Source organism: Bombyx mandarina, chromosome 16 (assembly GCF_030267445.1).
Source record: "Bombyx mandarina strain Sakado chromosome 16, ASM3026744v2".
NCBI classification, from domain to species: domain Eukaryota; kingdom Metazoa; phylum Arthropoda; class Insecta; order Lepidoptera; family Bombycidae; genus Bombyx; species Bombyx mandarina.
In genome coordinates this window covers 12,404,188-12,419,730 of record NC_143222.1, presented here as the reverse complement: position 1 = coordinate 12,419,730, position 15,543 = coordinate 12,404,188, and the positions used below count along the sequence as shown (strand labels likewise).

Genomic DNA, 15,543 nt, shown 5'->3' with positions numbered 1-15,543 from the left:
AGTTATAAACAACGATGTACATTTAAGTATGTAAAAAAATAAGGACAAATATTTTTTTTTTTCCTTATTTATAATGTTTCTGAACTGGATTGATGGACGATGAATGGATAAACCTGTGGGCTCTATGATTACTGAAGCTCATAGACATGTCCATATAAATGACGACCATATTATAGGGATATGAGGCCACTTCGATAAAGCGGCACGACACGAGAACCCTCTCATCGTGGCCGCCGGTAACTACATTCCCGATCCTGCGGACAGAATGGAAAGCAGTCGACGTCGCCCAAAACACGTCATCTCGGATCCTCCCGATCCACTAACGGTGCTTTTAGGTAATTCAAGCACTGGTCACCGTTCTCGTCGAACCCGTCGCTTGCGACGAAGGGCTCGACGAGTAAATTAACTCTCAGACACAGCCCACTGAGTTTCTCGCCGGATCTTCTCAGTGGGTCGCGTTTCCGATCCGGTGGTAGATTCTGCGAAGCACGACTCTTGCTAGGGTTCGTGTTAGCAACGTCATCAGGTTTGAGCCCCGTGAGCTCACCTACTAAAGTTAGGGTTACGCTGATATAGCCTCTCAAGGCTCTCAGCTTAGGTAGGAAAAAAAAAAAAAAAAAAAAAGGGATATGAGGTCGAAATTTTAACTGTATTATAAAAATTACTAGCCCACTCTACAATCGAAGCAATAAACGGATGGAAGCGATGCACTGGTTCGATCTTTTTGTCTTTTGCTTCGACTATCCAACTGTTTTTCACTGTTCACAGTTATGTATGGCACAACCGTTTTTTTGTTTTGTTTTTCATCCGAGGGGCCGAACCTCCTACGTGGTCTCCGCGCCTAGGGATCGCGCAGTATGCGGGACTTGTCCGCGACTACGAACCGCGGGCCCAAGGATGTTTTAGGGCCCTACCGCACTAAACGATTCCCCGGCACTCTTACACCCGATGTCCGATTTTCGCCTGGGGTCATAATCCGGTCAGAATATGGGTCCCGCGGGAACCGCGGTCAACACTACACCAGACTCGTGGTGCCACCCCAAGAACGCTCGACCGACGGGTCGTCGAGAAGATAGTCGGCGGACCGTACGGCGGCTCTACCAGGCCGCCCGGGCGATGCCGTTAGTGTTCCCGGATACCCCGCTGGGTTAGAACCAGCCTCCTGGGTTGGAACGCGATACACCGCCAACCAGGTTGCTCTTCCATAGTATGTTTGGCGACGCGTCGTCCTATCCTCTTGGTGCCAGCGCGCTAGAGTGACGGCAGCGTGCGATGCAGCCCCAGCCCCCTCAGGGCGCCCCGTGATCATCACCGAGAGGACACCATGCCTCGAAAACGGCACACCAAGATTGAAGCTACCGGACTCGAACTTCTGTCGCCACCAGTCCCACCTCTAGACCCAGTTTTCGGATCCTGCCGATGACGAAGGTCACCCTTGCACAGGAAAGACAGGCAGACTCGCGCAAATCCTTCTCCCAGGCCAGGACCAGATTGTCATCCGCGTAATAAACCAGGAACAAACCCGCTCAGACCCGGGAGAGGAGCGCGAAGGGTGCCCCACAGGACTCAATCATAGCCGAAGTTCCACAAGAGAGGGCCAAGGACTGACCCTGTGGAACCACGCTCGACGGGGAAGCGGAGCACCGTCCAGACCGATGCAAATACTTACACGCCATTGCGTTCAGAGTTATAAACAAATGTGTGATGATAGAATATTACTTGAACATATTCAAACAGCATACTTATTAATCACTAGTAGGAATTAAAGATTTGAATATTTCGTGGTATTAGTCCTCGTCTCTTTACTGGTGGTAGGATCTCTTGTGAGTGCGCACAGGTAGGTACCATCACCCTGCCTATTTCTGCCGTGAAGCAGTAATGCGTTTCGGTTTGAAGGGTTTTGCAGCCGTTGTAACTATACTGAGACCTTAGAACTTATATCTCAAGGTGGGTGGCGCATTTATGTTGTAGATGTCTATGGGTCCCAGTAACCACTATAACATCAAGCGGGCTGTGAGCTCGTCCACCCATCTAAGCAATAACAAAAATAAAACAAAACGGGAATGTAGATTTGCTCTCTGCTAAAGTAAATATAATTGCGCTACTAGCTTCACCAGCTTATCATCAGTGCTCAACTAAAATCGAAGGAATGTCCTGTATAACTTGGAAAGTGGCTACACCGACTATTGTTATGACAACGATGCACACGTCCACGCCAAAGCTGGTATATATATACGATACAAGTTCTTCGAAAGGATTCAGTCGCACGTTACAAAATGATATTAACTATAATATTCATTCTGAGTTTATGTGTTTACATTCTCTATAGGATATCTACAAGGAAATTTGATTATTGGCAAAAGAAGAATGTGAATTACGTACAGCCGACTCCTTTCCTTGGAAACTACTCTGGGTACATACTTCTAAAGGAAAACTTATTGGACGTGGTGTATAATTTGAGTAAATTGTTTCCAAATGATCCCTACGTTGGTGCATTCTTCGGCACAAAGCCCACTTTAATCGTTAAGGACCCGGAGTTCATCAAACTCGTGTTGACAAAGGATTTTTTTTACTTCAGTGGCAAAGAGTGCTTCGAGTACACCCACAAAGAAGTCATCACGCAGGGCATCATTTTCACGTACGGCGACCGCTGGAAGGTCATCCGACAAAACGTGACGCCGCTTTTCTCTTCTTCAAAAATGAGAAGCATGTTTCGTATTATCGAACATTGTTCTAGTGTTTTCGAGAATTTGCTGGATGAAGAATCTTTAGCACCCGAAGTTGAAATGAAATCTTTAATGTCGCGGTTCACAATGGACTGCATAGGCGGTTGTGTGTTCGGAGTAGACATTAATGCGATGCAGGAACCCAAGGATAACATCTTCACAACTATGGGATGCCTTTTCTTGGAGACCACCACCTCCCGAGGTATAAAAAACGTTGTCAAAGCTATCTGGCCGGAAATATTCTATGGACTAGGTTTCAAAGTATTTCCAACGGATATACATAAGTTTTTCAGTAAACTTCTAGTAAGAATTTTCGAAGCACGGGACTACAAGCCTTCCGAACGTACCGATTTCGTCGACCTGTTGTTAAATTTGAAGAAGAACAGACATATCGTCGGCGACCGCTTGCAAAAGATTAAAACAGGAGACGAAGGAGCAGACAGTAAATTAGAACTAGAAGTGAATGATGATCTGTTAGTTGCACAATGCGTTTCATTCTTTATCGCTGGTTTTGAAACTTCATCCAATTCTTTAACCTTTACTTTGTACGAGCTGGCAAAGAATCCAGATGTTCAGAAAAGAGCACAGAAAGAAGTAGACGAATACATTAAGAAGCACAACAATAAACTAGATTATGATTGCGTGAAGGAGCTCCCGTTTGTGGAGGCGTGTATAGATGAAGCGCTACGTTTGTATCCTCTTTTTGGGGTAATATCAAGACAAACAGGGGAACGATACACATTCCCGACCGGCCTGACTCTCGACAAAGGAGATCGCGTTCATATTCCTGTGTATCATCTGCATCACGACCCGGAATACTTTCCGGAGCCCGAGCTCTTCAAACCAGAGAGGTTCTATGGGGAAGAGAAGAAGAATATCAGGCCCTTTACATATTTGCCATTTGGAGCTGGACCTCGGGTTTGTATTGGTGAGTAGACTTATCAAAAAAAGCCTTCATTACCACTGACCACTTAGCACCAGATCTACCGTTAGCTAGTACACCCGTTTAAGCAATTAAAAAAATAATGTGACTAGCAATAACAGTATAATATTAATCTTACGTTTTTTTTTTTTTTATTGCTCTTGTAGGCAGTCGAGCATACGGCCCACCTGATGGTGAGTGGTTACCGTCGCCCATGGACTTCAGCAATGCCAGGGGCAGAGCCAAGCCGCTGCCTACCGCTTAATACTCTCCACAAGCCTCGTTTGAAGAAGGACATGTCATAGCGCTCGGGAAACACCGTGGAGGGGAGCTCATTCCATAGCCGGATGGTACGTGGCAAAAAAGACCTCTGGAAACGCACTGTGGATGACCGCAGTGGCTCCAGGTAGTATGGATGAACTCTACTCCGGTGGCGGGAGGTGCGATGGTAAAAACGAGATGCCGGTATCATCTCGAACAATTCCTCAGAGCACTCCCCATGGAACATACGGTACAAAATACAGAGGGAACCGAAGTCCCTCCGCAGACCCAGAGGTTCCAAAACGTTACCTTGAATATTTACAAAATGGTCATAGTGGCGAAAACTGTGACTGGTTTTTGAATACACCGTCCTGCACTGAACTACATTTATATAAAATCTAATTTCGCTTTTGAAAAATCCACTAAGCAATGAATTTAGTGTACATTGAATGTATGTAAAACATTGATGAATCAAAATTTTCCAGGCGAGAGATTTGCGAAGATGCAGATGTTGGCCGGCCTGGTGCCCATACTGAAGAGGTACACGGTGCGTCTGGCCGAGGGAATGCCGGAGACGATCAACTTCGAACCGAAAGCAATTGCCTCGCAGCCCAACATTGGAGTACGACTGAATCTCTTGCCTAGAAACAATTAATACTGGCGGGGCCATATTTGACGCGATTACTTTTAACATTAATGTTGTACTTACTCAGGTTTCCATTTATTTATGACGTAAAAGGGTGAATGAGCATACGGCCGGCCTGGTGTTAAATGGTTCCCGAAGCCCATAGACATCAACAAGGAGAATGCCGCCAGCCACTTAGAACTATGAGGTTTGAGTTTTACTCACCTACTCGTCCGCGCGTAACTGGAAACAAAGGGCTATTCCAGTTACGCGTTAGTTAACCTAAAGAGGTTACCAACGAATAGGTAGGGAAAAAGGAAGTAATTAGATTTATAAAGTTAACACATGTTAGACCTCTGTACTGCCTCCAACACACAGCTTTGGATCTTTAGAGGGGTAGTGTTTTTTGACAAAAATGTCGACGGTTTTGTTGGTGTTAATTACAATTAATTAATTAATTACGCAAGCCTCTTTTCTCGGCAGCCAAACAGAGATCCTCAAGCTTTGTTTGCATCTGACCCAAAGTCGGCGTCATCGACATTAAAGGTCCTCTAAGATATTTTCGCTCCATTCAATGTCCCGTGGTATAGTCACTACTTCTTGCTTCATGACCAGTAAGTTTTCTGGGGAGTTCCATATCCAATCAGGGTGACTCGTACGAGGATATAGATACACGAATCAGGAAAGCCAGGGGTGCGTTCGCGCAGTTGAAACCAGTCTGGGAGTCAAGTACCATGACTTACCGGATCAAGTTGACCATGTTCGACTCCATTGTTAAAAGTGTTTTCCTGTCTAGACGTAAGACCTGGAAAGTGACCAAGACACTCAATGAATCCGATTTCAAGGATGGGACAGCCGCAGTACAAATTTTTATGCCGCATCCATTATTTCGCAAGTTTTGTCTTTCAGACTATTCATTTGTCCAGTTTATCACCTTTTTGGAATCTCGGTCACCTAAACTATAGTTTTTGGAGAAAATGAAATCAATTTTTATAAATGATGACAGTAATATTAATACATACATTACAAAAACACGAATTACAATTTGTAACGTAGGAATATATATTTTTTAATAATTGAGCGATTACTGTTGGGCTTGAGGCCTTTCCAGTTTCACAAGGACAGGCGGGCGAGCAAGGGCTCAGCCAGGTAGGGTGGGCTTTGCTAACAGCTAAGTGCCTCCAAGGGACACCTAACAACTCAAGAGTAACTGCTTCGCTAATGAATTTACTACCGGATCGAAATCGTGACTCGCTGAAAAGATCCGGCGAGAAACTCAGCGGGCTTATGTTTAGGTTGGGTTGCACGTTGAACTCTTTGCCGAGTTCGACGAGTATGGTTTTCGGGGTCCCTAAGCCTGCTCCTAGTGTTAGACCTGAATGTATCTAATGCAAGGGTTATTGGATCTGGTGGATACGTAAGGACATGTCTAGGGCGACGACGGTGACTTGCTCCTGCGTGATCAGGATTTGGGGAGTAGTCAGCAGCGGCAACGATAAGGCGATTATTATGACGCATAGCCTTATAGAAGTCAAGCCAATCGCGGCACACCTATTTTTCGTTTCGTTTCATATTTTTTTATTGCTTAGATGGGTGGAGGAGCTCACAGCCCACCTGGTGTTAAGTGGTTACTTGAGCCCATAGACATCTGCAACGTAGACGCGCCACCCACCTTGAGTTACAAGTTCTAAAGTCTCAGTATAGTTACAACGGCTGCCCCACCCTTCAAACCGAAACGCATTACTGCTTCACGGCAGAAATAGGCAGGGCGGTGGTACCTATCCGCGCGGACTCACAAGTGGCCCTACCACCAGTAATTACGCAAATTATAATTTTGCGGGTTTGATTTTTATTACACGATGTTATTCCTTCACCGTGGAAGTCAATCGTGAACATTTGTTGAGTACGTATTTCATTAGAAAAATTGGTACCCGCCTGCGGGATTCGAACACCGTTGCATCGCTTCAACGCGAATGCACCGGACGTCTTATCCTTTAGGCCACGACGACTTCATTTCGTTTCATCAAGTTTTAAATCACAACGATTCTAAAGAGGTTTCATTTCAAAAACTTTGAACAAAGATAAGAGAACGCACTTCAATCAGGGAGCATTACCTAATGAACATTCTTATTATTAGTCTTTTCTTTTGCACTGTACAATAAAAAATTAAAACTATAATAATGTTTTCGATCACGAGTGTCATATAAATCAGTGCAGACGCAACAGGCCACTCAATTACCAAAGCCCATGCAGTGCAGGCTGAAGTGGCAATGGGCCGGTCACATCTGTCGAGCCAGCGACGCCAGGTGGGGGAGGAAAGTCCTCGAATGGAGGCCACGGATGGGTCCAGGAGCGTGGGGCGTCCTCCAACCAGGTGGACTGACGACTTAGTGCGCACGGCGGTAAATCGTTGGATGCGGAAGGCGGAGGACCGCATTATGTGGAAGGCATTGGGGAAGGCCTATGTCCAGCAGTGGGCAGATAAAGGCTGATGATGATGATGATGCAGTGCAAGCAAACAGAAGAGCTCTCTTTGTGTGTCACACTACTCAGACTTATGAACCATTGATAAATATATAACCTTATTTTTTGACATTACAACTATGACGTTTGCTTAAAAACACATAATTTAAAAGTAAAATCACTTAATTTCATTATCTATTGTATTTCATTTATTTGTTTAATTGTCGTTTAAAACAATTTACGTCAACGAACAACTACTAATAAACATCGATGTATAGTAAAAATAAATTTTAATAAATATGAATTAAAAATAGTGTAAGAAAATAAATAGTAGTTTTAAAATATTTACCAAATACGCTTTTATCGAAAATCATGCATGGTATCATATGTAGAAGGGTCATTTTGATAAAATCATTTTTTCCTACACTATTTTATATCAAATTTATTAAAATTTATTTTAAATTTTTTTTTTGGATTTTCTATAAAAGCATTTTTTTTTTGTTTTATTAAACTATTTTTTATTTTGCATTTTTAGTTGAATTTCAATTTTTGTTATTTTTAATATTGAATTATTATTGTCCCTTAATAAGTATACCAAATTTCGAGTTAATCCGACGTTTTGGAGGGGGTCCAAATCATGTTCAAAGATCCCGTTACATACTAACATACGTCTGAAGCTAATAAAAGCGTATTAAAAAGGACAATTATTCAGCATTATTTAACTAATCCACTTTCTGGATTGGATTGATGGATAAGCTCTCGGCTCATTTAAAGTTACCGGAGCTCATAGACATGTAAATGACAACCATGGTTAGTGAGGCCAATACTCTGCAGCAATGGCACGCCATAAGAAGAAGATAACAGGATAATCTTAAAAAAATCCTAAGAGCATTCTCCACCAAACATAGATAAATTTATGTAAAATAAATATATGTAAAATTTTTTTTAGTGAAAACCACAATGGTTGTATTTGGTCATCAGCTTCCAGACCGATGCAGATGCTTACAAGCAACTGCACTCAGAAAAATAAACAAATGTGTGATGATAGATAATTACTTGAGCATATTTACACAGCATACTTACTAATCAGCTGTAGGAATGAAAGCTTAAAATTTTTTGTGGTATTAGTCCTTGAAACGGGAATGTAGATTTGCTCTCTGATAAAGTAAATATTTCTGCTACTAGCTTCACCAGCTTATCATCAGTGCTCAATTAAACTCCAAGGAATGTCCTGTTTAACTTGGAAAGTGGCCACACTAACTATTGTCGTGAGAACGATGCACACGTCCACGCCTAAGTTGGTATAACTAGTCTGACCTTCGATCAACAATTGTAACCGAAGAGTCTGACAATAAATACTGTTACATAAAACTATTTTTTGTTTCAACTTGTTAATTATATTGTTGAATTTGGAACTGGAATTTGGAACATTACTTTAATTTTTTTTTTTTGATTTTGCGCCATTTCATATATTTTATTTTTTCGTGTTCATTATCAAATTACAATATACGGAACAGGTGTTAAAATAGGATTGCAGCAATCGCCTTGAAACCAGAATCCTGACTTGAAACCAATGTTCCGGACCTTAAAAGAGCTGAAGACTGGCCCTCGTCTAGCTAGGTCATCAGACCTCAACCGCTTAGACTTCAAATTATGGTTAGTTTTAGAGGACATGACTTGCTCTAAGCGAAATGGCGACATGAGTCTCTTAAAAATCTTTGAAGCAAGCAGTGGCGAAATTTCCCTTGGAAACAGTGCGTAGTTCCATAGATTCGTAGCCAAACAGATTAAAGGCCTGTATAAAAGCCAAAGGTGGCCGTTTCGAATAGAATAATTTTGATGTGAAACATCTATAGCCGCACGTAAAACCGATTTCCGGCGTTGCCGTTGCGACGCATGCCGTGGCGACGCGTCGCCATGCGCATTTGACTGTGCGATTCTCTCCCACTCGATCCGGCGTTAAGCCATCTCTCTCACTACACTGAGCTCGGATACCTATAGTGTATACTCCGTAGTATATACAGTATTGTTTACTACAGTACACATAACCTGTGTTTTAATTGAAAACAAATATTTTTTTCGTAATATTTTATTTTATCATTATGACATATTTAGTTCCTATCACAATCTGTTCTTTTCTGCATATTACTTTTACAAAATAATGTCGATGTTTCACATCTGCCAGGCGTCCCGTGACGGCTCACATTTTTATTTTTATTTTTGCTGAGACTTTAGTAAATATGTAGGTATGAATTTTAATAATAATACATTACTTCATTAAAAAAATGCATTTTCATTTGAAACAGAACTTATGGGTATGGGTATAAATACGATACGAATTCTTCGAAAAGATTCAGTCGCACGTTACAAAATGATATTAACTATAATATTCATTCTGAGTTTATGTGTTTACATTCTCTATAGGATATCTACAAGGAAATTTGATTATTGGCAAAAAAAGAATGTGAGCTACGTAGAGCCGGCTCCTTTCCTCGGAAACTACTCTGGGTACATACTTCTAAAGGAAAACTTATTGGACGTGGTGCATAATTTGAGTAAATTGTTTCCAAATGACCCCTACGTTGGTGCATTCTTTGGCACAAAACCCACTTTAATAGTTAAAGACCCGGAATTCATTAAACTGGTACTAATTAAAGATTTCTACTATTTCCACGGGAGAGAAGGCTCCAAATACACCCACAATGAAGTCATCACGCAGGGCATATTTTTCACGTACGGCGACCGCTGGAAGGTCATTCGACAAAACCTGACGCCGCTTTTCTCTTCTTCAAAAATTAGAAACATGTTTCGTACTATCGAAAAATGTTCTGGTGTTTTCGAGAGTTTGCTGGATGAAGAATCTTTAGCACCCGAAGTTGAAATGAGGTCTGTGATGTCGCGGTTCACAATGGACTGCATAGGCGGTTGTGCGTTCGGAGTAGACACTAATGCGATGCAGGAACCCAAGGATAACATCTTCAAAACTATGGGATACCTTTTCTTCGAGAGCACCACCTACCGAGGGATAAAGAACGTTGTCAAAGCTATCTGGCCGGAAATATTCTATGGACTAGGTTTCAAAGTATTTCCAACGGACTTAAATGAGTTTTTTAATAAACTTCTAGTTGGGATTTTCGAAGCACGGGACTACAAGCCTTCCTCACAGAATGTTTTCATCAACCTGTTGTTAAATTTGAAGAAGAACAGACATATCGTCGGCGACCGTTTGCTAAAGATTAAAACAGGAGACGAAAGAGCAGAGAGTAAACTAAAACTAGAAGTGGATGATGAGCTGTTAGTTTCGCAATGCGTTGCCTTCTTTATCGCAGGCTTTGAAACTTCATCCACTATTTCAAGCTTTACTTTGTACGAGCTGGCAAAGAATTTGGTAGTTCAGAAAAAAGCGCAGAAAGAAGTAGACGAATACATTAAGAAGCACAACAATAAACTAGATTATGATTGCGTGAAGGAGCTCCCGTTTGTGGAGGCGTGTATAGATGAAGCGCTACGTTTGTATCCTGTTCTTGGAGTATTGACAAGAGAAGTAATGGAACAATACACATTCCCGACCGGCCTGACTCTCGACAAAGGAGATCGCGTTCATATTCTCGTCTATCATCTGCATCGCGACCCGGAATACTTTCCGGAGCCAGAGCTCTTTAAACCGGAGAGGTTCTGTGGGGAAGAGAAAAGGAATATCAGGCCCTTTACGTATTTACCATTTGGAGCTAGGCCCCGAACTTGTATTGGTAAGTAGACTTATCAAAAGAAGGCCTTCATTAGATAAAGTCATTAAAGACCCTTGCCAGTGTATGATTTGGATGGTAAATAGCCAATAAATAATTATAGTGGTGACGAGACTAACACATAAAATTTGTTTCAAATATGCTTTCCGATTTGAAGGATTTGTCCTATTCCTTACAATTGATATTTCGATCTCATTCTATTAATGTACTGATGTTTAAGAACTCTGGACATGGATCTGTTTCATTCATCAATTTGCTTTACCTTACATATTTAGTTGAAGAAAATGTTCAAAACGTTTAAATTTTAGGCAGATTAGGTTTCAATTTTTAAACAACGGTTGCACGGTGGCGAAGAGTCTAAAGTATAAAGTGTAAATTCGCTTCGAAAATCCACAAAACAATGAATCGAGTATACATCCAGGTATGTAAAAGATTGAGGAATCTATATTTCCATATATTTACAGGTCAGAGATTTGCGAAGATGCAGATGTTGGCCGGCCTGGTGACCATACTGAAGAGGTACACGGTGCGTCTGGCCGAGGGCATGCCGGAGACGATCAACTTCGAACAGAGAGCAATTGTCACGCAGCTCAACATTGGAATACGACTGAATCTCTTGCCTAGAAACAATTAATACTGGCGGGGCCATATTTGACGCGAACTTTTAACATTAATTATGTATTTACTCGGGTTTCTATTTATTTATTACGTAGAAGGGTGAATGAGCTCACGGCCTGCCTAGTTTTAAGTGGTGGACGGAGCCCATAGACATCAACAAGGTGAATGCCGTCAGCCACTTCGAGCCATGAGGTCTGAGTTTCAATTGATTAGTTATTAAACAGGTTCTGCGATGTTATTGCTTTGAGTTGGAAGTCATTCGGGAACACTTGTTAAGTACCTATTACCATTAATAATGCAAAAATTTACGCCTTCTCACGGGATTTGAACACCGGCACAGTCACTTTGTTCGACATGAGTACACCGGACGTCTTATCCTTTAGACAACGACTTCATAATAGCGGACCATCTTTATATTCCCATGTATTCGATTAGCAACAGATAGATTTAGCGTTTAAATAACAAGACGTGGTTACTTATAGGTCTATCATGATGTGGTTACTTCACTGAAGTAGGAAACCTATGGAAATGAAACGTCAACAAAAAAATTCGTGCCACTGTGACGTCATCTGGCCACAAAACATGGCGGTTTTAGTGCTGCCCAGAAGATTTTAATGTTAGTAGGTTTTATCGATAAACGTTCTTGGCTCATTTTATTTTAAATATTGTTGAGTATGAATGTATTTGTAGAATTTATACTTTAATAGGAAGTAAGTATATTGTTATGTGCAAAGATGATGTGATTTAGATATTATGTGAAATCTAAGACGAGTTCGTGCTTCAAATTTGCCAAGTAAACGATATGACGATTTTTAAAATTTGCTACACTGATTTTATAAAGTTGTCGTTGCCGCAAAACATAAAGATATGGCGTAGTACAGTGCCATCTGCCCATTTCTAGCATGCTGAATGTTATCGTATTTTGAGTACGTGTTTTTCTTAGACTATTACAATCTATTTTAATTGTTTTGCTGACTCTAAAGTCCGTAACACACTACCGCAGCGCACCTCAAGGAAGGTGCGCCGCACCAAATTTTAAACCTATCAAGGGACCGCCTGATAAAAAAAAAACACCTACAGAACATTTATTCGTTAATAAAATAACAAACGTCATTCCTTGTGACTTCCTCTCTAAAATCACTTAATTATTAAATATTTAACGAATTTACAATAGTGTTTTACTCACTGCGGAATAAAACTATTTTATTTAAATAGTTCCGAAGAGATTTTGTCGGTAACCTTTTTCCCGAAATATCTAAACAGAATGTCTAAATATGTTTTGATGACATATTTTAAAGAGGTATTTATGATTAGTGTCATAATCAATAGATTCCGACCGAAAAATGGTGTCCGATTTTTCGGATGAGGGCTCCATAATGAACTTAAATATAACTAGTCAGGTCATAAGTATTGTCACACAGTAAAAACTTTTCTTTTAGAATGCCGGCCACAAAAAAGTTTATTGAATTCGAATTTCGAATTGTTCATGAAAATAAAAATGTATACTTTTAGAATTTTACTCATTTTTAAATATGGAGTGGACGCTTAAAGAAGACCGTGTTGCAGTTATTGCGTTGCATCGTTGCGGTTACACGCCAATTCAAATTTTTAACATACTGAAAAATTTGAATATAACCAAAAGATTCGTTTATCGTACCATCAAACGATACAATGAAGACTCTAGTGTAGATGACAGGTCAAGAAGTGGTCGCCCTCGGTCTGTTAGGACTCCAGCAGTGATAAAAGCTGTGAAGGCGCGAATTCAAAGAAATCCCAAACGTAAGCAGAAACTGTTGGCCCTTCAGATGGGGTTAAGCAGAACCACGGTGAAAAGGGTGTTAAATGAAGACTTAGGGCTTCGGGCATATCGAAGAAAAACAGGACATCGTTTGAATGCTCGTCTAATGGACCTGAGACTGAAGAGATGCCGCGCTTTGTTGAAGCGGTACGCGGGAAAAAAATATCGGGAAATTCTTTTTTCGGATGAAAATTGTTTTACCGTAGAAGAGAGCTACAACAAACAAAATGATAAGGTGTACGCACACAGTAGTGAAGAAGCGAGCAACCGTATTCCGCGTGTCCAACGAGGTCATTTTCCATCCTCGCTCATGGTATGGTTGGGAGTTTCTTATTGGGGCTTAACAGAGGTACATTTTTGTGAGAAAGGTGTAAAAACGAATGCAGTTGTGTATCAAAATACAGTCCTGACGAGCCTTGTGGAACCTGTTTCTCATACCATGTTCAATAACAGGCACTGGGTATTCCAACAAGATTCGGCGCCAGCTCATAGAGCGAAGAGCACACAAGACTGGCTGGCGGCGCGTGAAATCGACTTCATCCGGCACGAAGACTGGCCCTCCTCCAGTCCAGATTTGAATCCGTTAGATTACAAGATATGGCAACACTTGGAGCTCGTTCGTGCTGCGATAGACGACTGGCCGCGCAGATTGAAGGCCTGTATTCAAAATCACGGAGGTCATTTTGAATAAACTTTTGTGTCATAAGAATCAATTTTTGTTAAGTTCATTTTGGTATATGAATGGTTACATAATGAATAAACTTGTTTCAATTATTTTACATTAAACATGTGACAGAATTTATGACCTGACTAGGTATTATTATATAGATAATAGTTTTGGGGCATCGACTTTCTTGAGATCCTATAAAATACGTTTTAATTATTATTTTTGTATGTTTTAAGCATGATAAAATAAGAAATTTTATATAAGCAATCATATTAAATCGATATCAAAGTCAATGAATAATGTACAACCCAAAACAGACGGCCGAACTGACGTGACAATGACATTTGGTGCGCTAAGCATGGCGGATTTTCGGCCTCATTAGACGGAGACGGAGACATTTACGTATATTCATGTTTCATTTTATGTATGCACTGAAATACTGTTATATTGTTTTCCTGCGAGTTAAAGTGCTGAGTAAGAACGAGATAGATATATGTTTATGTGTGTGCCTTCAAAATAGGTGCTATTTATATAAGCAATTGTACGTATAGAACAATATGTCGTGTCCCTACTATATAGGTCTGTGGCGGGTAGCCATCATACAACGCAAGATAATTGACAGATGCCTGAATCTCGCTTACGACATTTTCAAGATAAAGCGCATATATACAAGTTCCGAACAACAACATTTGGACCGTCGGTCTACCGAGCAATATCATCCGCTCGGTGGAAGATCTTTCCTTTCGTCGTAAACTCCCCAAAGGTCTGTGGGTTACTTCATTCGACTATTTGACGTTTGACAGCAGGCACAGGCTGTCAAACCACCAAGCAAAACATTAGCTACGTAGAAATGGGAATACAAAAGTCACTAAAATCGATGTCCATTAACATGCTTTAACATCTTTTATAGTCGATTTTAATGTTCAAAAAGCATCGATCTACGTCCTTCATCATGGACGATGACGTTTAACTTTGATAATAGCGCCATCTATTAATGTCTTGCAGAAGCGAAACGTACAAACACCGAGTCCACAGACATTGCGACGCGGACGAATAATGGTTTAATTTACAAACTGTGCATGCATAAATTCAAGTTTGTGGGATCGCCAGGGTATGAACCCTGGCCGCCATCTTGGAAAAAGGGGTTTGAAGGGTTTTTTGGGTTGTATCTCGTAAGCTAACAACTCTACAGAAATTTTTAAATACATTATTTGTAGCTAATTAAATCATCTACAACTTTATTCATATTACTTTTTATCGTAAAATGGAAAATAAAGAGCTATGAACAAAAATAGCTGTTTTTTTTATCTTTAGATAATAATAATATGTCTGATAGAGAGTTTTTAACGAATAATTTCCTCTACAAATTTGTTTAATTCCATTTTTTTTTAAATCTAGGTGTTACAACGCTCCGATGTTAACTTGGGTACTCGTAAGAATATGATAAAAACGAACCGTTAGGCTTAGTTTAGTTACCATTTATGCTTAGGTTTTTAATAGAGGTAACGAATAATAAAAATTGGAAACGCCTGGTCCATAGTATATAGCAAAATGTATCAGAGTAAATCTATCTATCTATAAAAATCGATGTGGGTGTGTAAGTTCCGTCTATTCTTCAAATTGAACATTCAATTTGCCGTGAAATTTTCAGGAAATCTGCAGATTGGTCCAGCGAATGATCCTGCGAAGAGCAATTCATTTTTATATATAAGGTATA

General features: G+C 40.6%; 2 protein-coding genes across 2 annotated transcripts; both read left to right on the top strand.

Moving 5' to 3' along the window:
* Window positions 1-1,077: 1,077 nt before the first annotated feature.
* Window positions 1,078-7,525, top strand: LOC114240419 (cytochrome P450 6B5). Its single transcript, XM_089733787.1, has 2 exons — window positions 1,078-3,654; window positions 4,395-7,525. Exons 1-2 carry the CDS (start codon window positions 2,277-2,279, stop codon window positions 4,562-4,564), a joined length of 1,548 nt encoding a protein of 515 aa, XP_089589913.1. The 5' UTR covers window positions 1,078-2,276; the 3' UTR covers window positions 4,565-7,525.
* Window positions 7,526-8,407: 882 nt separating this feature from the next.
* On the top strand, window positions 8,408-12,529 carry Cyp6ae7 (cytochrome P450 CYP6AE7). The gene is made up of 2 exons (XM_028170970.2): window positions 8,408-10,746; window positions 11,208-12,529. Exons 1-2 carry the CDS (start codon window positions 9,309-9,311, stop codon window positions 11,375-11,377), a joined length of 1,608 nt encoding a protein of 535 aa, XP_028026771.2. The 5' UTR covers window positions 8,408-9,308; the 3' UTR covers window positions 11,378-12,529.
* The last annotated feature ends 3,014 nt before the right edge of the window (window positions 12,530-15,543 follow it).